General features: G+C 44.6%; 1 protein-coding gene across 1 annotated transcript in view; it reads right to left on the bottom strand.

Annotated features, from left to right (window-relative positions):
- stk32a (serine/threonine kinase 32A) overlaps positions 1 to 24,954 on the bottom strand; it is a gene marked incomplete at its 3' end in the record, with an annotated part of 110,879 nt that overhangs the window by 9,440 nt on the left and 76,485 nt on the right. The window contains exons 7-8 of the mRNA XM_079508717.1: positions 21,455 to 21,583; positions 17,606 to 17,734 (exon numbers count right to left, since the gene is read on the bottom strand). Of these exons, the coding sequence (XP_079364843.1) occupies positions 17,606 to 17,734; positions 21,455 to 21,583 (258 nt within the window). The remainder of the gene's footprint in view (positions 1 to 17,605; positions 17,735 to 21,454; positions 21,584 to 24,954) is intronic.

Below are 24,954 nucleotides of genomic sequence, written 5' to 3'. Positions count from 1 at the left end.
GCTCGAGCCAAAATGCTACTCACGTTAGCCGGTTAGCTAGCTGTGTTGTTAGCACAGCACTGGATCGCCCATCTTATATCGTCGTCGCCATAATAATCCATTCTATCCATTTCTTTCAATCGCCTGTATCTCCTATTCCTTGTCCCAGATGGCATTTTGGTCAAAACAGCGTTTCTTTGACGGCACAGATATGACGATCTGGAGCTCTGCAGAGCTCCGGTCTGGCTTCAGATGGTAAACAAGGCCTGTCCGCTCTGTGTAGCTTCCAAGGTTATGACTACTGCTCATGGACCGGAAATGGCGGCTTTTCAAAAGGCTGGCGTGAATTAGATCCTAATTCTTCAATAAATGATAGCGGCCTAAGTGTTAAGAAATAGGGTGCTTCCCACATTCTCAATAGTGAGCTCCAGGACTAAATTCAAAAGTTTAGAATTTAGAATCAGAGTCTAAAGTGTTGGGAGCTCAGCCATGCATGCGTGCACATTGTGAGCCATGCCTCCCAGGCTCCCACACATATTTCATGGGTTTTCCCGACCTTTGCCCTCTTCCCTTCCCACACCGGCTGGTATACAGTAGATCCCCCATATGTAAGGTCTCTTGATCTGTGTTTCGGGGACAGGGGTGTCAAGGTAACCCTTAATAAAGTTGGCTTTATTCTCCAGCTTTGTCCTCTTCATCACCTCCTGGTATTATGGCCTTCGCTTTCTCCTCTCCCCCTTTCAGCAAGCTCACTGCAATCTACCTATAGATCTAGATCAGTGGTTCTCAAACCGGGGGTCCTGGAGGAGCTGCAGGTCTGCCAGAGGGTTCCATAGGGGGGGGTCTCCCCAGGGGGGAGGGGGTCTCCCCAAGCCTTCATCTCTTCCTCCACCAACTCCCTTTGGTGTTCTCAGATTAGTCAACTTGAAATTGGTTCAGCCTTCCATATTTTATTATGTAAATTATTTTTTATTTTTTATTCCTGGCTTTTTATGTAGTTATTATTTGATTGTTGGAGAGAGACAGGAATCTGGGAGTAGGGAACGGCATGCAGCAAATGGTCCAGCCAGCCACAAATCGAACTCGGGGACTCTCAACAAATCTTCACTCTTGTTTTCTTTTTCCCCCCCTCTTCACTGTGTATCCATGTTAACAATCCAAGAAGTTTGTAGCCATGAGCAGGTCCAGTGCGACTTCCTTGCGAATGTTAAAGTCAGGGGCGTCTGGGGCATCCCCTTTCGGGTTGGAGTAACATTCCTTGTAGGCGAAGAAGTTGCAGACCAGAGCCAGGACATGAGAGGGGATCTCCTTGAGGGCCACCTCATTCATTTCATCCTCTGCCACCTCACCGGGCCCAGTCATCATGGCTTTGATGGTAGCCGAGTATTTCAGGGCAAGGCTTTTCTTCACGATAAATTCAAAGCCATCGGAAGAGATCAACTTCACGTACGTGGCATCGGGCCCCATACAGCTACCATTACCTTCTGCACCGTCCATTTTATTTGAGAAGGTTCGTCTATTAATGTAAACTAGCAAGAGAATTTGTTCTTCTTATGAATGTGACTTGTGAGGTTGGGTGTCCCCAATATATAGAGAATATCTATGACGTGTCATGACATCACATAATGGTTGGGTGTCTCCATTATATAGAGAATATCTATGACGTGTCATGACGTCACATAATTAAAGAATGGCTTCATGTGTCATCAATGAATGTGTGACGTACAGTATGGCTCCTTATTTGGACAAGGATTTAGCCCCGATCCGACGGCTTTTGAATTCCGCATCTTTCTTCTTCCTTTAATTCAAACTAGAACTGGCCAACTTGGAACGATGCAAGTTGGAAATGCATTCCCCACCCAGTTATTATGTCTGTGTCCCTTTTATGCCCATATATGGAGTTCTTTGTCAGGCATGCCCAAATATGGAGTCTACTCTATGCAGACGTCAGAATGATGTCAGAACAGGCCAGCTCCATATATGGACACTGCATGGACCCTGTCCAGAGCCCGGGCAGAGGCCTTTTTGGGGCGGTCCGCCCGACTCGACACCGGGCACTGCACCCTCTGTGGTGGGGTGGAACAAGAGTGTCGAATTTGAAGTTTGTTGGGCGAACGGTTCTCGAGTTACGTGGATTACAGTCTTTTACAGACCTACACACACACACACACACACACACAGAGACTTGGTGCATTTATAGTTAGATAGAGGCTAATGGGTGGACGACGGACAGTGGACCTAACAGCGTAACAAGCTCATGGAGACTATTCCGGTGCGCAGACATTTCTGCAAACATTGTTGGTGTCACTCATGATAACACAAGCTCACAGAGATCAGACTCTTCTGCCATAAGATCTCCGCAGATGACAATGCGTTCTGAGTTTGTAGATGGGATTTTTTCAAACCGCTGAAGTATAAAATAAGTGGATAAAAAAGATCGTTATGCTATATTAACAACAACTTTTGCTGGGGACCCCATACAACCCCCCTCGTCAGGACCCCCTCAGGGTCCCCGGACCCCACCTTGAGAACCACTGACCTACATTGCTCTATGTAACCGTGGCTCCCTGTGTTGGGACAGACGTGTCATGCTAGGTCTATAATTACCCATGGCCCACCTGGGCGTACCGTTTGGAGAATTGCCAACGCACACACCGTGGAAGGTCGACATGACCGAGATGGCCACTCTAAAACAGGAAATGACTGAGAAACTTTTGGGAGAAACACTGTACAAAGTTGAAAACTATGGGAGCGCCGAAGCCGCCGATGGCCTGGTGGTTAAGGTGAACTGTCACAATACCACACAGGCTCTATTCTCTAAATCGAGGCCTTTGCTGTGTGTCTGTCACTCCCTGTCTCTCGTTTCCTGTCCCTCTTCACAGTGCTGCACTAAAGGCAGAAAAGCCTCAAAAAGTTTCTTTAAAAGAAATTTGAAAACTGTGGCGTGGCACAGTGGTAAAGTCCCTGCCCACCGCCACGGCGGTTGTGGGTTTGAATCCACTGTGGTGCATCCGGCTTTGTTGGGCCTCTATGCAAACCCAATTGGCCCGTGTTCGAGGGAGGGAAGCCGGACGGGGAGGATGATATTTGTCACTGTACACCTATGGTGTCAGCGGGGGGCTCCTGACTGGCAGATGAGTCAGTGACAGCACAGAAATGTGTGTGGGGAGGAAATAATTGGCATAACTACTAAATTAGGGAGAAAAAGGGGTAAAAAAATAACTGGCTATACTCTATAGAGAAAAACAAATCACACCTGTGTGAAGTGAGGGACGCATCATACTTAATCTCATTCTGGCCAATCACAATTTGTGTCCTCACTTTTCCGTCTTCACTTTTCTGTCCTCACTAGAATTTATCCTCAATACGTACTTTCCTCAGGGGATCAAATCATCGCTATATGGGGTGATCAGCCAATCAAATCATCGCTATTATTCACACAAACACACAAGGCTGGGCCCCTCAAAACATTTATTTGAAAACTATAAACAAAAATTAGAACAACAGAAGATGCTGCCCCAAAGCTCTATGGCCACTTAACACAGCAGGACGTGTTGTTACATGGTCAGATGGGTGGGGCGTGGATGCTTTTTCAGAGCATTTTCAAGTGATTTAAGCCCTCGTCCAGAAGGTTTAGATAGACACAGCTAGACATGATTCATGTTTTATTCATGATTTATTTTTCAGTTGGAGTGGCAGTGTGACAGACTACATGATTATGAATTCAAGAATAGAAACCATAAAACTTACATTGTCTCATGATCATATTTGGCCATCGGGCGAACACCTGCGCTAGTCTGTCTGTGTGGAAGGTTGTCCATGGCTGACCGGCCTACAGAGCAGACAGATCGACCCACTGTTTTGTTTCTCTCATACTAATTTCTTATTGAAACAAAATATTTGTATTTATTTATGAAAATCCCCTGAAAATGTTGTCATTTTTTTGGATGAAATGACAAAGGTGCACCACAGGAGGCCGCTGAGAGTATAGGTCACAGAATCTCATGGGACACCAAATGCAGCGTAACACTGCTGGCCACCATGATCTGAGAAATAGTTAGCCGCAAGAAATAGTCTGATCTAAACGACTAGTTCATGTTGGAGTGATTGTCCTTGCTGTGCCAGAACCTGTACATAAATTAGGATAACAGAAAACAGAGGAAAGCAAAAGAGAGATCGCAGGGGATTTAAAAGCAAATAAAGTAACAACCAACATTTCAGCTCAGAGAAAGCTGCTCCCAGTTACAAGGCTAACATTACAGCTAATGTTAGGCAGGTACTAGTTAGCTGAACATTACACTGAGGATGTTTAACTGTGACAGGAGGACAGAGTGACCCGTCATGACTCTTCACTAAACTGAAAATAATGACAAACGTTTTGAACGCCTCCATTGGGGTGTGAACACTGAACTGGCGAATGGATTTTAAAGACATTATAAAGGGGATCCAGAGAGACTAGGAAGAAGGCTGGATAAAAGGCAAAGATGAAGCCAAAAGGTAAGAAATTGCATTGTCAATGCATCAATGCATCGTGTGGCCATAAATTGTCAATCCTTGCCAGGTTTATGACTATTTACAACATTGCAGATTCAGCACCAATTTTTTTGTGAATCGTGAGTTGAGCAAAGCCAAAGTGTATCCTATTTTATATTTGTGTTGGCAAGACTGAGCATACATTAGATTAAAAGCATTTTTATGGTCTTGGACTTGTCGTAGGCTACCTGTTGACAATTCTCCACCTGAGTGTCTTTGTCTCCCCTCTCTCCCTGATGGTTTTCAAGGAGAGTTCAGATGTTAATTACTACCTCTGTTAGATTAAACTTTCCATTAATTTTGATGAACCTAAAGGGAGTGCTGAGCTGGATGGAAGCCCAAGAGGGACACACACTTCCAAATGTCCTTCCATGGTACAGGTTTAAGCACAGCAGCTTTTTAAAATCATCTGTATCATCTTTTTTTATTCATTCACTATTAGAAGTTAAGTCAAAGGAACAGGCTGACACTTTGCCCCAAATTTGGAGTAGGCCTACTATGTCATATTGTAGATACGTCATGTTAGATACCCCATGTTAGAATCTAACTCTGAAAGAGAAAAAAAAAGAAAAACGTGTCAGTGACAAAGGACACAGCGGAGGGATGCGCTTTGTCCTTACTGCATGAGAACAGACATTCCACCACATTATCAGTGATTTAATGGAGCTATTGCTACTGTACGTTACATTATGAGCTGGAAGAGAGACGAAGGAAGGAGCGCTAGAGAGAAGAGGGGAAAGATAAATGAGTGAAACATGGCAGAATGGAGGAACAGAGAGGGAGGAGGTGATGGTAAAAGATAATGGAGGGGATGGAGCATCAGGGGAAAGGGGAGGATGGTGAAGAGGAGGACACGAGACTAATGAAACAGAGTGAGGAACATTAAAATGAAAATGAGTAGGTGGGAAAGGCCAGTTTATCTGTATAGCACCTTTCAATAGCTAGAGGCATCGCACCTCCGATCTGACTGATGGAGATCTCTGTATCTGTCAGCCCTTGTCCCTTTTATGCCCATACATGGAGATCTCTGTATCTGTCATCCCTTGTCCCTTTATGCCCATAAATGGAGATCTCTGTATCTGCAGTCCTTGTCCCTTTTATGCCCATACATGGAGATCTCTGCATCTGTCAGCCCTTGTCCCTTTTATGCCCATAAATGGAGATCTCTGTATCTGTCAGCCCTTGTCCCTTTTATGCCCATAAATGGAGATCTCTGTATCTGTCAGTCCTTGTCCCTTGTATGCCCATAAATGGAGATCTCTGTATCTGTCAGCCCTTGTCCCTTTTATGCCCATAAATGGAGATCTCTGTATCTGTCAGTCCTTGTCCCTTTATGCCCATAAATGGAGATCTCTGTATCTGCAGTCCTTGTCCCTTTTATGCCCATAAATGGAGATCTCTGTATCTGTCAGCCCTTGTCCCTTTTATGCCCATAAATGGAGATCTCTGTATCTGTCAGCCCTTGTCCCTTTTATGCCCATACATGGAGATCTCTGTATCTGCAGTCCTTGTCCCTTTTATGCCCATAAATGGAGATCTCTGTATCTGTCAGTCCTTGTCCCTTTATGCCCATAAATGGAGATCTCTGTATCTGCAGTCCTTGTCCCTTTATGCCCATAAATGGAGATCTCTGTATCTGCAGTCCTTGTCCCTTTTATGCCCATACATGGAGATCTCTGTATCTGTCAGCCCTTGTCCCTTTTATGCCCATACATGGAGATCTCTGTATCTGTCAGTCCTTGTCCCTTTATGCCCATAAATGGAGATCTCTGTATCTGCAGTCCTTGTCCCTTTTATGCCCATACATGGAGATCTCTGTATCTGTCAGCCCTTGTCCCTTTTATGCCCATAAATGGAGATCTCTGTATCTGTCAGCCCTTGTCCCTTTTATGCCCATAAATGGAGATCTGTATCTGCAGTCCTTGTCCCTTTTATGCCCATACATGGAGATCTCTGTATCTGCAGTCCTTGTCCCTTTTATGCCCATACATGGAGATCTCTATCTGTCAGCCCTTGTCCCTTGTATGCCCATAAATGGAGATCTCTGTATCTGTCAGCCCTTGTCCCTTTTATGCCCATAAATGGAGATCTCTGTATCTGTCAGCCCTTGTCCCTTTTATGCCCATAAATGGAGATCTCTGTATCTGTCAGCCCTTGTCCCTTTTATGCCCATAAATGGAGATCTGTATCTGCAGTCCTTGTCCCTTTTATGCCCATACATGGAGATCTCTGTATCTGCAGTCCTTGTCCCTTTTATGCCCATACATGGAGATCTCTATCTGTCAGCCCTTGTCCCTTGTATGCCCATAAATGGAGATCTCTGTATCTGTCAGCCCTTGTCCCTTTTATGCCCATAAATGGAGATCTCTGTATCTGTCAGCCCTTGTCCCTTTTATGCCCATAAATGGAGATCTCTGTATCTGTCAGCCCTTGTCCCTTTTATGCCCATAAATGGAGATCTCTGTATCTGTCAGTCCTTGTCCCTTTTATGCCCATAAATGGAGATCTCTGTATATGTCAGTCCTTGTCCCTTTTATGCCCATAAATGGAGATCTCTGTATCTGCAGTCCTTGTCCTTTTTATGCCCATACATGGAGATCTCTGTATCTGTCAGCCCTTGTCCCTTTTATGCCCATAAATGGAGATCTCTGTATCTGTCAGCCCTTGTCCCTTTTATGCCCATAAATGGAGATCTCTGTATCTGTCAGCCCTTGTCCCTTTTATGCCCATACATGGAGATCTCTGTATCTGTCAGCCCTTGTCCCTTTTATGCCCATAAATGGAGATCTCTGTATCTGTCAGTCCTTGTCCCTTTATGCCCATACATGGAGATCTCTGTATCTGCAGTCCTTGTCCCTTTTATGCCCATAAATGGAGATCTCTGTATCTGTCAGCCCTTGTCCCTTTTATGCCCATAAATGGAGATCTCTGTATCTGACAGTCCTTGTCCCTTTATGCCCATAAATGGAGATCTCTGTATCTGTCAGTCCTTGTCCCTTTATGCCCATAAATGGAGATCTCTGTATCTGCAGTCCTTGTCCCTTTTATGCCCATAAATGGAGATCTCTGTATCTGTCAGCCCTTGTCCCTTTTATGCCCATAAATGGAGATCTCTGTATCTGTCAGCCCTTGTCCCTTTTATGCCCATACATGGAGATCTCTGTATCTGCAGTCCTTGTCCCTTTTATGCCCATAAATGGAGATCTCTGTATCTGTCAGTCCTTGTCCCTTTATGCCCATAAATGGAGATCTCTGTATCTGCAGTCCTTGTCCCTTTATGCCCATAAATGGAGATCTCTGTATCTGCAGTCCTTGTCCCTTTATGCCCATAAATGGAGATCTCTGTATCTGCAGTCCTTGTCCCTTTATGCCCATAAATGGAGATCTCTGTATCTGCAGTCCTTGTCCCTTTTATGCCCATACATGGAGATCTCTGTATCTGTCAGCCCTTGTCCCTTTTATGCCCATACATGGAGATCTCTGTATCTGTCAGCCCTTGTCCCTTTTATGCCCATAAATGGAGATCTCTGTATCTGTCAGTCCTTGTCCCTTTATGCCCATAAATGGAGATCTCTGTATCTGCAGTCCTTGTCCCTTTTATGCCCATAAATGGAGATCTCTGTATCTGTCAGTCCTTGTCCCTTTATGCCCATAAATGGAGATCTCTGTATCTGCAGTCCTTGTCCCTTTATGCCCATAAATGGAGATCTCTGTATCTGCAGTCCTTGTCCCTTTTATGCCCATACATGGAGATCTCTGTATCTGTCAGCCCTTGTCCCTTTTATGCCCATACATGGAGATCTCTGTATCTGTCAGCCCTTGTCCCTTTTATGCCCATAAATGGAGATCTCTGTATCTGTCAGTCCTTGTCCCTTTATGCCCATACATGGAGATCTCTGTATCTGCAGTCCTTGTCCCTTTTATGCCCATACATGGAGATCTCTGTATCTGTCAGCCCTTGTCCCTTTTATGCCCATAAATGGAGATCTATGTATCTGTCAGCCCTTGTCCCTTTTATGCCCATAAATGGAGATCTGTATCTGCAGTCCTTGTCCCTTTTATGCCCATACATGGAGATCTCTGTATCTGCAGTCCTTGTCCCTTTTATGCCCATACATGGAGATCTCTATCTGTCAGCCCTTGTCCCTTGTATGCCCATAAATGGAGATCTCTGTATCTGTCAGCCCTTGTCCCTTTTATGCCCATACATGGAGATCTCTGTATCTGTCAGCCCTTGTCCCTTTTATGCCCATACATGGAGATCTCTGTATCTGCAGTCCTTGTCCCTTTTATGCCCATAAATGGAGATCTCTGTATCTGCAGTCCTTGTCCCTTTTATGCCCATACATGGAGATCTCTGTATCTGTCAGCCCATGTCCCTTTTATGCCCATACATGGAGATCTCTGTATCTGTCAGCCCTTGTCCCTTTTATGCCCATAAATGGAGATCTCTGTATCTGTCAGCCCTTGTCCCTTTTATGCCCATAAATGGAGATCTGTATCTGCAGTCCTTGTCCCTTTTATGCCCATACATGGAGATCTCTGTATCTGCAGTCCTTGTCCCTTTTATGCCCATACATGGAGATCTCTATCTGTCAGCCCTTGTCCCTTGTATGCCCATAAATGGAGATCTCTGTATCTGTCAGCCCTTGTCCCTTTTATGCCCATAAATGGAGATCTCTGTATCTGTCAGCCCTTGTCCCTTTTATGCCCATAAATGGAGATCTCTGTATCTGTCAGCCCTTGTCCCTTTTATGCCCATAAATGGAGATCTGTATCTGCAGTCCTTGTCCCTTTTATGCCCATACATGGAGATCTCTGTATCTGCAGTCCTTGTCCCTTTTATGCCCATACATGGAGATCTCTATCTGTCAGCCCTTGTCCCTTGTATGCCCATAAATGGAGATCTCTGTATCTGTCAGCCCTTGTCCCTTTTATGCCCATAAATGGAGATCTCTGTATCTGTCAGCCCTTGTCCCTTTTATGCCCATAAATGGAGATCTCTGTATCTGTCAGCCCTTGTCCCTTTTATGCCCATAAATGGAGATCTCTGTATCTGTCAGTCCTTGTCCCTTTTATGCCCATAAATGGAGATCTCTGTATATGTCAGTCCTTGTCCCTTTTATGCCCATAAATGGAGATCTCTGTATCTGCAGTCCTTGTCCTTTTTATGCCCATACATGGAGATCTCTGTATCTGTCAGCCCTTGTCCCTTTTATGCCCATAAATGGAGATCTCTGTATCTGTCAGCCCTTGTCCCTTTTATGCCCATAAATGGAGATCTCTGTATCTGTCAGCCCTTGTCCCTTTTATGCCCATAAATGGAGATCTCTGTATCTGTCAGCCCTTGTCCCTTTTATGCCCATACATGGAGATCTCTGTATCTGTCAGCCCTTGTCCCTTTTATGCCCATAAATGGAGATCTCTGTATCTGTCAGTCCTTGTCCCTTTATGCCCATACATGGAGATCTCTGTATCTGCAGTCCTTGTCCCTTTTATGCCCATAAATGGAGATCTCTGTATCTGTCAGCCCTTGTCCCTTTTATGCCCATAAATGGAGATCTCTGTATCTGACAGTCCTTGTCCCTTTATGCCCATAAATGGAGATCTCTGTATCTGTCAGTCCCTGTCCCTTTATGCCCATAAATGGAGATCTCTATATCTGCAGTCCTTGTCCCTTTTATGCCCATAAATGGAGATCTCTGTATCTGTCAGCCCTTGTCCCTTTTATGCCCATAAATGGAGATATCTGTATCTGTCAGCCCTTGTCCCTTTTATGCCCATACATGGAGATCTCTGTATCTGCAGTCCTTGTCCCTTTTATGCCCATAAATGGAGATCTCTGTATCTGTCAGTCCTTGTCCCTTTATGCCCATAAATGGAGATCTCTGTATCTGCAGTCCTTGTCCCTTTATGCCCATAAATGGAGATCTCTGTATCTGCAGTCCTTGTCCCTTTTATGCCCATACATGGAGATCTCTGTATCTGTCAGCCCTTGTCCCTTTTATGCCCATACATGGAGATCTCTGTATCTGTCAGCCCTTGTCCTTTTTATGCCCATAAATGGAGATCTCTGTATCTGTCAGTCCTTGTCCCTTTATGCCCATAAATGGAGATCTCTGTATCTGCAGTCCTTGTCCCTTTTATGCCCATAAATGGAGATCTCTGTATCTGTCAGTCCTTGTCCCTTTATGCCCATAAATGGAGATCTCTGTATCTGCAGTCCTTGTCCCTTTATGCCCATAAATGGAGATCTCTGTATCTGCAGTCCTTGTCCCTTTTATGCCCATACATGGAGATCTCTGTATCTGTCAGCCCTTGTCCCTTTTATGCCCATACATGGAGATCTCTGTATCTGTCAGCCCTTGTCCCTTTTATGCCCATAAATGGAGATCTCTGTATCTGTCAGTCCTTGTCCCTTTATGCCCATAAATGGAGATCTCTGTATCTGCAGTCCTTGTCCCTTTTATGCCCATACATGGAGATCTCTGTATCTGTCAGCCCTTGTCCCTTTTATGCCCATAAATGGAGATCTATGTATCTGTCAGCCCTTGTCCCTTTTATGCCCATAAATGGAGATCTGTATCTGCAGTCCTTGTCCCTTTTATGCCCATACATGGAGATCTCTGTATCTGCAGTCCTTGTCCCTTTTATGCCCATACATGGAGATCTCTATCTGTCAGCCCTTGTCCCTTGTATGCCCATAAATGGAGATCTCTGTATCTGTCAGCCCTTGTCCCTTTTATGCCCATACATGGAGATCTCTGTATCTGTCAGCCCTTGTCCCTTTTATGCCCATACATGGAGATCTCTGTATCTGCAGTCCTTGTCCCTTTTATGCCCATAAATGGAGATCTCTGTATCTGCAGTCCTTGTCCCTTTTATGCCCATACATGGAGATCTCTGTATCTGTCAGCCCATGTCCCTTTTATGCCCATACATGGAGATCTCTGTATCTGTCAGCCCTTGTCCCTTTTATGCCCATAAATGGAGATCTCTGTATCTGCAGTCCTTGTCCCTTTTATGCCCATAAATGGAGATCTCTGTATCTGCAGTCCTTGTCCCTTTTATGCCCATACATGGAGATCTCTGTATCTCTGTATAGACTTTTCAGAAAGTATTTATTTAAAGACGTTTACGCCGCGGACAAAGCCAACTCTTGTTGTGACAAATCATAACAATAAACACAATGTTTTGGGCCAAACAAAGAATTAGAAAGTAGAAAAAAACGGCAGGTTACAACACTTTTTTGTTTGTTGTCATGATTTGTCACGACTCGAGCTGGCTTCGTATGACGCTTAAATGGTCTTTAAATAAATACTTTATGAAATGTCTATGAGGAAAATGCATTTTTATTTCCTGGGCCTGTCGTCGTCATGAAAGGGAGTGGGACTGCGACGCTCTATAGACAGCTATGTGTGTCCCTGGGTCTGTTCCTGTGTCCCTGGGTCTGTCTGTCCGAGCACGAAAATAGTGTTATAGCGTTTGTTCACCACCAAGTATCACTGTTGCACAGCCTAACACACAGACACTCACAGGCCAGGGAGGAGGGCTTGTGCAGTACAGTACAGTACAGTACAGTACAGTACAGTACAGTACAGTACAGTACAGTACAGTACAGTACAGTACAGTACAGTACAGTACAGTGCCACTCAATGGTATTTTGGTGTTGAGTGATCATAGAAGTAGAAGTTAATAGACAATAGGGCAATGTTAAAAGGGTGGCATTTGTTCCTCAACATACTGGAAATGTGCGTGCAAAGTTTCACAGCAATCAGACATCGGTTCATGATTTGAGGCATTTTGTTCAAAACGGGCCACACCTGCAATCTCAGGCAAACCACGATAGAATATAAAAATCACACCCGTGTGAACTGAGTGGTGCAACTCATCACTCGGTGATGTCAGTGACGTCACATACTAAGCATAGCAACCATGCTCACCCTTACAGGCACAAACACACACACACGGGTACTAACAAAGCCAGTTGTTGGAGTGGTTTGCACCACTCAAAAAATCTGACAGATCCGTCTTGATCACATGCCTATTGAAGATCATGTGTACCTACCGATTTGTGTGATATTTGGATAAAATTTGAAGGACTAATATAATATAATGTGTTTAACATAAGTTGGCTTGCTGGTGGCACTATAAAAGGCAGATGTGAAAAATGCAGGCCAGAGGTTTTTCCATCGCCTCTAGGGAGTGTGCAAAAACACAACTTTTTACGCAAATCGGTGCAGTTTTAGGTAAAGATGCGACTCTGCCTGTTGTAGCGCCACTATGAGGCTGATTTAAGAAATGTCAAGGTGCATTCTTCCTCAGCCTAGTGGGAATGTGCGTGCATAGTATCACCGCACACACATCGGACGCTGCCTTCATGATTTGCAGCATTTTGTTCAAAATGGGTCACTGCTGCTGTGATGTCAATCTTAGCCAATCAAGATAGAATATCTAGAATATATAGAATGCCTTCGGCCTGGTGGAGATAATTTATCTGCATTCATTGCTTTAAAAATGCTGCGTGTAGTGCACTGTACACCACTCTCTCTGTCTCTCTGTCTCTTTGTCTCTCTCTGAATCGGCATCCGACCCACACATCTGGCATCGGTCAAGCTTTACTTTAGTGATCTGATCTTGGCTCTGGTTTACTTATATCTCTTAGAAAATGTGTGTCACCACACACACATTGCTGTTGAGTGTGCCATCCATATTGATGTTGACACCAGGTTGATTCGACTCACTCACGAATAATAAAGTAGGACTGGAATATCATAGTTTTTGTTTGCTGTTGACAACTCACTTCTTGACATTGGGGTGACACATTTCTGTTCCCCATAAATGGATCTATGGGATGGAGATGACAACTGTGAGGGGTGTTAATATAATGGGTGTTCCATTATTATGAATTCCAATAGCCATGGATTGTAATTTACTTAAGGTGCTCATGGATGATTGGACTGATTCTAAGCCAGGAGCCATAGTCTACAGCAGTAAAATGCTGTGTCACCTTCTGTATGTACTTACTTTATTTCTTTTCATATTAGACCGTCTGGGAACATTTGTCTCCATAAGGGTAAAAAACATATCTACCCTGGAAACGGCCATCATTACTTCATTATAACGAAACACTGTCATGGACCCTAACGGACCCTTTTTACATTAGCCAAGAAGATGACAGATCAGTTGTGTGATATCGGCAAGACACACACACGCACGCACGCACGCACGCACACGCAAGTCTGCACAAGCAGCTGTCTGCCGTGATAAAACAGAGCGCAATTTGGGCCGGCTAGCTCCTGCTTATTATTACTGGCTGGCGCAGCCCATGACCCGGACCACACAAGCGGCATCAGTTTAATCGAAAAAGACCATCAAGATTTGGAGAGGAGTTTGAAACAATGACTGAATTACTCAGTAATGGCCCAGACCCATCGACTAGGAAACAGGTGGCACGTTTCAGTCGATATAGGATCTGTGATTAGCCAATAATCTCTCTCTCTCTCTCTTTCTCTCTCTCTCTCTCTCTCTCTCTCTCTCTCTCTCCTGGGAAAGCGGATTCATGCCTGTGGGTAAACCTGTCGAAAAGCTGACTACAGACCACTGTAACTGAGATTAAGCATATGCTTGCAGTTCCACAGTGGCGCAGGGAAATAGATTGAACAGAGTTTATAGGAAGACCGGGATAAATACATCTTGGATGGAGGAGAGTGGAATGTTGATAGGGGGTCTATGTGCTGATGACTGTCAAGTGTTATGAATGAATTGTGAAACCTCACACGACGCGACGTGTTGTGAGGTTGTAGATCGGCTATTTAAAAACAACAAACCAAACATGATCATCATACAGCATGCATTGACCAAATGGCAGGCTATAATTTTACGATATTATCGTGATAATAATAAAAAATATCCTTAAAACTTAAAATGTCACTTTTGTTTAACCACTTGAATGCCCAGCAATGCATGCCTATTCTGGGGCTATTGCGCTCTTCACATGACATGTCCATTTTATCAAGTAGGCCTATAGAGGGTTTAAGTGGGACTGAATTCGCAGCTGAACAAAAGGGAATTCATTCTATATGCCGGAGGACAAATTGAAGAAAGGTTTGGTAGGTCAGAAGGAGTATGGACCCTGCGCAATGCTCACTAACGCACTCTCAGTGGAATCACTACTGACGTTATCCAAGCTAAGCCCCATTCCATTAACTGTGTGTGTGCGTGTGCGTGTGCGTGCGCGTGCGTGCGCGCTGCATTTTACTTTACCGAGGGATCAATTAACCTTGTTTTTCTCTCCACTGTGAGTAAACACCCAGAGGACCACAGCTGATTTATGTAGACTGAATGACCTGGGGGTATTCCATCACAGCAGATAAAGGAGACTTCTGGCTTATTGTTATTTTTTCACAAGTCTCAGGCTAATTTACGTGAGATGTCTGTTCCATTACTGTGACTTATTTGATTCCCTGCTTGCTTTTGGTACTCTGGTACTTCCTTTTGGTACTCTGGTACTTCCTTTTGGTTCTCTGGTACTTCCTTTTGGTACTCTGGTACTTCCTTTTCCACTGCAGATGTAGCTCAATGTAGCTGGTCAATATACTGTAGCGCTTCCGCATCAAACTGCTGTAACTTGCAAAGTAATAAAACTGCTGAATTAACTACCGTAACTACTACTGCTTTGCCCAGTTTGCCCAGGAATACGTGACTTTGGAACGATTGGTACAGCTTCATCTTGAGAGTTCGTTAAGTGCCGCTTTGCAGCATTTCTTTTGGCAATAGGCCTATCTCACAGCCCGCTTTCCACGCCCACTTCCAGTAGATAGTGGTGTCATTTAACATTAGCATTTACACGTTTTTTGCTCTGGAGAATCCAAGTACATTTTCTAATGTAAAAATGTGACAGACCAATATTATTATGAAGCAAACAAGATGGTAAATCAGCTCGAACAGATAGAACAAACCTTACCTTGAGAAAACAAAAGTTGTAGACTTCTTAAATAACCTCTGTTAACATGTAGTGTCTATGGAGTGACGTCACGCTATCACCACTAGCCCCGAAAGGGGGCGTAAAAAGGGTGCGGGGAAATTCTGTGAGATAGGCTTATTGACTGTTCTGGGCTACTAAATGTACTGTGTGAGACAGTGCACGCATTGCAGGATTGCTCAAGCCTGTCCGAGTTCATGTTGAACATGGTCTGAATCAAAACAGCCTTTTACAGTTGAGCACAGAATTCATTAGCAACGATGATGAAACAGCAGCTGGCTGATTGCGTTTTGTGATCCCCCACCATACAGTCAGCATGGTGGCCATTTATTTAGATGTCGTGAAACCTGATGGGGCACTTAGACTCGTCCGAGCCTTCTTTTACAGCACTCTAAAAGCTGTTAAGGGCAAACTAAGAAGCAACTTGGGCCAAATACAACCATGGCCCAACTGTCTTTAATGAGTAATGATGGTCACGAAATGGGAGAGGGACTCAAGATGGGCGCGCACGTGCATGCGTTTGTGTGTGTGTGTGTGTGTGTCACGTCACGCACATGCGTGCGTCCACTCTGGTCCACCCTAACCCTAATCCAGGTTAAATTTACCATCAATATTAAGATGATAAAAAGATACCAAAACCCTCGCCCCAAAACACAGTTGCCCCGGGGCAAATCTGGCGACCTCAGAACGGACGTTACGTTTAGGAATGGTCTTCCTAAACGCAATCTCAGTAAACTATGCCTAAACCTAACATTATTCCTAAACGTAACATCAGTAAAACGATGCCTATAGCTAACCCTAAACTTATTTCTAACCTCTAATCCTCAGTAAAACAAATTCAAGAATTTAAGAACCGCTGGAGGCAAGTGTGTTGTTGGGGTGACCCTTCCGGTTGGTACCTGGTGCCACCTATACGTTGTTTTACCTTTGAAGCCGGATGCGACCTCTGTGTCTCATTAGTTATTGCTATACATGTAGCAACATCATTACATATTATTATTATTTTTTGAATAAGAATTATTACTATATACTATTCTATTTACAAGATGAGGTCATAAGGTACCATGGAAACGGAATCCAAAGGAAAGTACGCACATCTCTAAAAAACCTTCAGGTGCTGAACAAAAAGATACGTACAGGAGAAGGACAGAATGTCCGCACAATGTTGAGTAGCTTCCACTGGAAATGTTATTTCGTCAGGTATATGATATATACCTATAAATACCTATAAATCTTGCAGGAGGGGGCAGTTTAAAAAAATAGGTAATAGGCGTTACAAAAACAACAACCCCGGGGGTCCCGCTAAATACTGCACGGCCCCGCAATAAAGCGTAGCGTACCTGAAGCATGTGTGGTCGAGATCCTCTTGAACACATTTATCTCACGGCTAACTGCAGAGCAGAACGTCATTTTGAAACATTGTTCCCGACAACTTGCGACAAGTATGGACATAATGCATCTATTTAATGGCCTACTGGCAAGCAGCCAAAGTCTAGACTAGCCCACTGTGTCTCTGTCCGTGGTGCTGTAATGGCCATATCTCTCTCTCTCTCTCTCTCTCGCTCTCACTCTCGCTCTCATTCATTCTGTGTTTCAGTTTGTAATGGTTTTGGGTCCCGGGGGAAATATTAAGGGATTATACTGTACTAAATGGCACTTACATTTTTGTGGCAGGCAGGAGCTGCGGTCAGAAATTAACTGCGTAGTGGTCAGAAAGGAAACAATTGCGGGTAAAACAAAGAACAGACCAGCGCAGGCTCTACTATGAAGAACCTCTGTATTTGAAGGTTGTTCATTCAATGTACCATCTTTCAAAACAAGTGTCACACTGTATGCTTAATTCTAGTTTAGGAACCATGCATATGAATTTTATAGGTTAACAAACTACAGGTGCCAGCCAGGTTAAGTGCACATTTTTGGAACAGTAATAACCTAGCCCATGTCTAGTCTACCTGATGCAGAGTGAGTCAGTCTTTGTTTAAATTCTGGTCATGTGATGACGGGCATTCTAGAAGTAAATTTGTTATGGACGGCAAGGCAATAGAGATTGAATTGATAACAGATCCTTGGGGAAGGTGAGGTCTTAATTTCACGGGGGGGAAGACTTACCTGGGGGGAGCCATCAGAGCCCTGGTCTCTGGTCTTCCTGGCGAGCCTCTTCTTCTTCTTGTGTAGTGGTTTGCTCTCCAGAATCATTTCTTCTAGCTCAAATGTAGGGTCACAGTTAAGCCTCCGCTTCTTCAGACAGACAGACAGACGCACACAGGGTCAAACACAGCAGCTGCTGCACACTAGCACAGGCTTGTGTGCTAAGAGTGAATACTCCAATATATGAGAGGAAACATTTTGTCACGCAAACTTGCTGAAATGTGTACTGTAGTGTAATTTGGAAATCCATACAGTAAATGGTGTGCGTTTTTTGTCCAGAAATGACGCCTCAATGTTACATTATCCCAGTTATTGTGAAACAATTATTTGATTTTATATTGATTTGATTAGCCTGTTAGTCTGTTATATTAGAAAGGTTTTCTCCTATAGAAAGATATAAGGGATGAGAATTGAGTGTTCAACAAAGCCATGTGCTATAGAGGGTATGCGCGTGACATCATCATCATACCCGGAAGTTATGCGGGAACGCCTACTGAGTGGCAAAAACTACTTTCCGGCCTTGACAGCCCATACATATAAACATAAAAGATGAATCTAATTGCATTAAATTACTTTAAACTACATTAAATTCACTTTGTCACTCACTTTGCCACTCGATTTGCCACTCGATCTGACATTCACTTCATGCATGCGCATACCCTCTATTGTAAGTCAGTGTAGGTTCCCAAACGACTCTGAAGTCTGAAGGGAAGCTCATATATGCCAGACAACCTCTAGAAAGTCTTGAGACGTGGGTGGAACACGTGGGTGGAACAAGGTTAAGAGCCAAAAAGCTGACCCCCTTCAACTCGCCACATTAATAGTATGTGTGCCTGGGCCCAGGGAATGAGGGGGAGAGTGGATAGGACATAATTAGATTTAGAGAGACTTGTCAATTCCCCATCGATCGGCCAGTGTTTTTTCTCTGCAAGGCTGGCCTGTGTGACTGCGGGGGGTGTAGGCCTACAGCTGCACTGTGCAGGGGGTGTAGGCCTATACAGCTGCACTGTGCAGGGGGTGTAGGCCTACAGCTGCACTGTGCAGGGGGTGTAGGCCTACAGCTGCGCTGTGCAGGGGGTGTAGGCCTATACAGCTGCACTGTGCAGGGGGTGTAGGCCTATACAGCTGCACTGTGCAGGGGGTGTAGGCCTATACAGCTGCACTGTGCAGGGGGTGTAGGCCTACAGCTGCACTGTGCAGGGGGTGTAGGCCTACAGCTGCACGGTGCAGGGGGTGTAGGCCTACAGCTGCACTGTGCGGGGGGTGTAGGCCTACAGCTGCACTGTGCAGGGGGTGTAGGCCTATACAGCTGCACGGTGCAGGGGGTGTAGGCCTATACAGCTGCACTGTGCAGGGGGTGTAGGCCTACAGCTGCACTGTGCAGGGGGTGTAGGCCTATACAGCTGCACGGTGCAGGGGGTGTAGGCCTATACAGCTGCACTGTGCAGGGGGTGTAGGCCTATACAGCTGCACGGTGCAGGGGGTGTAGGCCTATACAGCTGCACTGTGCAGGGGGTGTAGGCCTATACAGCTGCACGGTGCAGGGGGTGTAGGCCTATACAGCTGCACTGTGCAGGGGGTGTAGGCCTATACAGCTGCACGGTGCAGGGGGTGTAGGCCTATACAGCTGCACGGTGCAGGGGGTGTAGGCCTACAGCTGCACGGTGCAGGGGGCGTAGGCCTACAGCTGCAATGACTGCAGACTTTTACAGCAATTAGATCCAGCTGTTCTCATATAGAGACTTGTGGTGTTATCCAATGACAAACAAAAGTGTTGGCTTGAAAATATATGTACTGTAAGTAAAACTACTTGTTACGCATTTCATTCGTTTTAAAAATGTATATAAATATTTTGAAAATGGCAGATCTACAAGCTTACAATGCGTCGCCTGTAGATCAAAATTAGATTCAAATAGGGCGAGTATAGGGCTGAAGTGGTTAATGTATGTTTTGTAATATTAATCAAAGGTTTTCAAATAATTGTAGTGGAGTAAAAGTAGCATATATGTATCTGAGATGTAGTGTAGAGTAGAAGTAAAAGTACTAAAATTTGGAAATACTCAAGTACTTAAGTACAGTACTTATGCTCTGTTACTTTTCACCACTGGTGATGACTGTCATTGATTTGAGTGCTTAGATTACAACACTGTTGTGAAGAATTGACCGAGCTAGCTGTTCCAGTGACAGATAGTACCATGATGCTTATCGCCATAACACAGCCTGTATATAGTGGCTCCGATAGCAATGATTATTACATCCATTGTTATCGCAGTTGCATGGCTGACTGTGCTAGTGCAATGAAAGCATTACCGTGCAGTATCTATCATAGCTGTGGCTGAATTTGACCGGACGTGTTCTAAATGGCAGAATCACTGCCTGCTTAAATCTAGACTTGAGGGAGGCACAGATTCACTTTTGAAGTAGGATATAAAGAATGCTGCCACTGTCATTGAGTCCCACTGCGTTGTTTTATTGTACCCTATCGGTGCCAGCTGTTCCCTTTTGAAATGTAGCCAATGTACATTGGGAACACTCTGTATTGACTGCTTGGCACTAAAAAAAGGGACAGTCCGCTTCTGTGAATCTGCCAGCCAAGCAGCTGGTCTTCCGAGCATACTGTACCTAATGATGTCACTTCTTGCAACGCATGCAGCCTCTGACTCTGTTTATGGTGTTGAAACTGAATGACCAGCACAAAAACTTGCATTGTATTTATATGTGACCAAATTTGACTGAGGGACTGCCATTGGATTTTTTTGAATTTTCGTTTTTTTCATGTCATATGAAAGCATGGAATCATAGCTTGAAATTGACATATTGGTTGTTCAGTTTGACAAACCAGTTTTGGAGATATGGCTTATAGAGTAATGTCTTGCAGAAAACAGAGAGTTGAGAAAACAGGCTTGAAAGGTTCACTTCTGTGGTCTAGCTTACACCTAGCTACATGTTTAATTATTTCATATTTACATGTCGATTTCAGATACTTATTTCAGACATGCTCTAGTATGTGAAGAAAACTTTTTTTCTCCCCCCCCCCCCCCCCCACAAAAAATGTAAAAGTTAATAGCACAATTAACTCATTTTTTGGGGGGGGGGGGAAATAAGTTTTTCTCCTCTGGTGAAAAGCTGGAATTTGCGCGATGGCAGGCTCTCAGTCAAATCTGGTCACATATAGCACTTTTATCCACATCGCTTTACATGAATTGTGCATTACATTCACCCATTCATACACCAATGACAGAGGAAACCATGCAAGGCACCAACCTGCACATCGGGAGCAATTAGGGGTCTTGCTCAAGAACACTTCGACACCAACTCTGGGGGGGAGCCCGGGATCGAACTTGGAACCTCACGGTTTTCCCCATCCAGCCGTTATACCAGTCACTCACCCCTGAGCCACTGCCACCCCATTGTACAAAGGGGACTGTTTATGCGTATGCATGTGCATGTTTAGGTGTGTTCTGTACATGTGTGTGTATATATGTGCCTCTACTGTACTGTACTGTATTGCGTGTGTGCACATGCTGTATGGATATATGGCAAATGGGCTGTTGTGACCAGGTCAGCTCAGCAGGGGGCAGTCTCTCCACCCTGACTAAGGGAGGCAATAGGATGACAAAGAGTAAATAAAACACCATGTGTTTGCTTGCTTTAAAGAGCAGGGCTGTATTCATGGGAATGGGATAATGCAAACACCTATTGTGATTTTTACCTTTGCTGTTCTCTTACTGTTGAGATAAATTACCCTGGAGGACGTGATGTTTGGAAGACTATACAGTTGAGTGGAGCTGTTGTTTCTTAGACACTTACGTTGGGAATAAAGCCCGGCGGCGGCAGCTGTTTGCTGAGTACGGTGCTCCAGTTGACGTCGGACATGTAGTCTAGGTCCTGGAGCTCCGCTAGGCAGGAGATACGCTTATCAAAGTCTATGCACAGCAGCTGCAGGAGTAAGAAGAAAACAAAAACAACGGATCCAATTAATCAAAAGCAGTTGAAAATCGTGATTTTTATGTTTGAGAATTATGTACCCTATAAGTGTGAAACGTGGCAATTCATTAATTAAACGTTAAAACTGAGAGGTTCAGGTGTGTTGTTGTTTGTGCCAATCAGAGAGAGGGAGACCCCTCCACACTTTCAATGGACGCTTATCTTATTTGGTGAGCTGTTGCTCCTTTCTCTTGTCTCCTCAACATTCCAGGATGAATAACCAGAACGTCGTACAACCCATATGGCATCTCCTCATCCATCATGCCATACTTTTTAGCCAAAATATATGGCATGAGTGAAGTACTGTTCCTGCAGAGCCTGAGCCCAAAATGTAATTTAATAATGAATACTCCAAACTTGATTTGTGTGGAATTTTTCCATTACAGTTACAACATGCTGTACACATAAAGGAAGAAATTAAATACAACATGGTCTACCAGCAAAAGAAGAATGGTCCTGTAATCTGGATCAAGGAAAGGATTTTTCACATTTCTTTGTATACATTTCTCAGGGGTATGTAAGGAGACAGAGGTTTCATAATATATAACGCATGAAACTAAACCAATTTTTAAATCAACTGTAAATTGTCCTGTAAAATATTGCCCAATAGAACCTATACAGTTGGAGGCCATCGATATTGTCCTTTTCTTTTTGCTGAGGTTTGCGTGATCTGCGCAAAAGGACAGTTAACCCATTTTGGGCGGGAACCCCTTTTGGTGTTTTAAACATTATGTTATAATTTAGCTATTGAAAAATAGCAGATCTACAAGCTCATAGCGCGCCACCGAGTGGCGCGCGAGGAGAGGAGAGGAGAGGAGAGGAGAGGAGAGGAGAGGAGAGGAGAGGAGAGGAGAGGAGAGGAGAGGAGAGGAGAGGAGGATGAGAAGCAGCAGTGAAACGAGGAGTGAGGAGAGGAGAGGAGGAGAGGAGAGGAGGAAAGGACAGGAGGATGAGAAGCAGCAGTGAAACGAGGAGTGAGGAGAGGAGGAGAGGAGAGGAGAGGAGAGGAGAGGAGAGGAGAGGAGAGGAGAGGAGAGGAGAGGAGAGGAGGAAAGGACAGGAGGATGAGAGGCAGCAGTGAAACGGCTTGGGGAAGAAAGGATGACAGACGGCACGTTGATGAGTGGGAGGGACGGCCATATAAACACACAAAGAGTAGTCAAGGAGAATGAATTCATGGGAGCAAACTGAGGTTGAGCGGAGAGGTGGGCGAGTTGTGCATTTAGAGAGAATGGAAAAGGGAGAGATACGAAGCATATACCCCCCCCCACCCCGCTTACACTTTCCCTCTGTTTGCCCCCCTCCACACACACACACTAATGTTGACAACTCTGACACACACACACACACACACACACACACACACACACACACACACACACACACACACACACACACACACACACACACACACACACACACACACACACACTTTTCTTCTCTCATGCACGCCACTGGAATGCCAATGAGGGACATGTGTTCTGTGAGCACGAAGCAATGCAACAGACACTGCAGTGGATCGCTGCCAGTGCAGAGCCAAGAGACGCAACTTTAAGCTTTAAGCTTCTCCTCTTCTCTCAACTCTCAAGTCCCCTGTCCCGTCCCTGCAGAATGTTTCATCGACAACTCCTGTGCTAAATGCCTGGGAGGGGTTTCGATTGATTGAACACTTTATTGACGAGGGTCCTGGACATCCAGCTGTACTGTAAGGCACACATTAATGAGCATCGATCCTGTAGCGCAGTGACGTCATGTATGTGGGAAGTAAGTCCTCTTTTGTCCTAACTGTCCGGGGGTGGTGGTGGTGGTGGTGGGGGGTGGGCGTTGAGAAACACCTTCGATCCTCATGCAATGAATGGTGCATGAATATGCGACCGCCACAACTACGCTACAATAGACATTCATTAATTCTTTACTTTACTGTTGATCAGCCATTAGTACTGTTATGGTGCTGAAATGTTGAAACAAGATGCTGAAACAAGTCATGAGTGAATCATTTGTTCGTTGTGAATTGAAATCGTACCACGTCTACTGTGTTTATTACCAAACTGTAAATAAAAGTACCCAAAGAAAAAAAAACGATAAAAAACTTTGCCCCCCTGGCAATTAGGCCTATAAGAAGAACTCTTCGTCTTTGCTGTGGCGTTGCACTGCACAATGCTGCCCTACAAAGCCAAAGTGCAGTAACTACATTTTTGGACACACCGACTTATATGTGTATCCCAAAGGTCAAATTAGCCTTCATGATTTGGGGGTGTAAACAATTACCTGCAAGAACAAATATACGGTACAATTAGTGTAATATCACTTATATGATAAGTGATGACTTATTAACCGTTTATTTGAAAAAGACCTATTTAAATTGGAGAAAGCCTGGGACCTGAGGACAGTCAGTAAGGGATATACGCAGGTTACGTTGTTTTGTTTAATGTTTTGCTTTGATTTGTTGTATTTGTATTTATGTTGTCTAGTCTAATTTGGCTGGCCAGATAAAACACCTTTAAACCCATTTATCAGTGATTTTTTTTTCCTTTCGTGGTTAATGCACTCTTGCTGGCTTTGTAGGGCAGTATGCACAGCAGCCATATTGGAAAGAAAATGGGCCTCTTTCTTACTTCCTTCACATGTGTTATCAATGATACTCGTGATGCTCTGTTCCATTCTGGTCAAACAGAGTTAGGGTGCTGATATTGTGCATGTTGGCTGGCTCCATAGGCCCCCCCAGAATGGCTGGGTTGTGACACAGAGCGCTCGTTCATTAGCACTTCAGCATTTGGGCACTAACATTGGGTTGGTGCCGGCTGGCAGCTGGGCAATCTGTCCTCCTACATAATTCATTATATTATAACTCTATGGTTGGCTCACTGGAAACACCCGTGGGTCTCAAAGTTGATGCTCACTGGAAACACTAGCTCTGCTACACCAGTGGGTCTCAAAGTTGGGTCCAGGGACCCTCATGGTTCCTTGAGGGGGTTCCTGAAATTCCCCCTTACGGGTGTGACTCTGAGAGTGTACACACAGGGGTGACTGTGGCTCAAGAGGTAGAGCAGGTCGTCCAATGATCCATGGGTCGGAGGTTCGAATCCCGGCTCCTCCTGTCTACATGTCGAAGTGTCCTTGGGCAAGACACTGAACCCCAAATTGCTCCCGATGTGCTGGTTGGTACCTTGCATGGCTTCCGCCGCAATCGGTGTATGAATGTGTGTGTGAAATCTATGTAAAGCGCATAAGAGTCCATTTGGTTCCATGTGATGTGTACACTCTCAGAGTTATGCGGGTCCTTGAAATTAAAAGATTGAGAACCACTGTGCTACACTAAAAGT

The sequence above is a fragment of the Electrona antarctica genome (genome assembly GCF_951216825.1).
Source record: "Electrona antarctica genome assembly, chromosome: 8".
NCBI classification, from domain to species: domain Eukaryota; kingdom Metazoa; phylum Chordata; class Actinopteri; order Myctophiformes; family Myctophidae; genus Electrona; species Electrona antarctica.
This window is presented reverse-complemented; position numbering and strand designations above follow the sequence as displayed.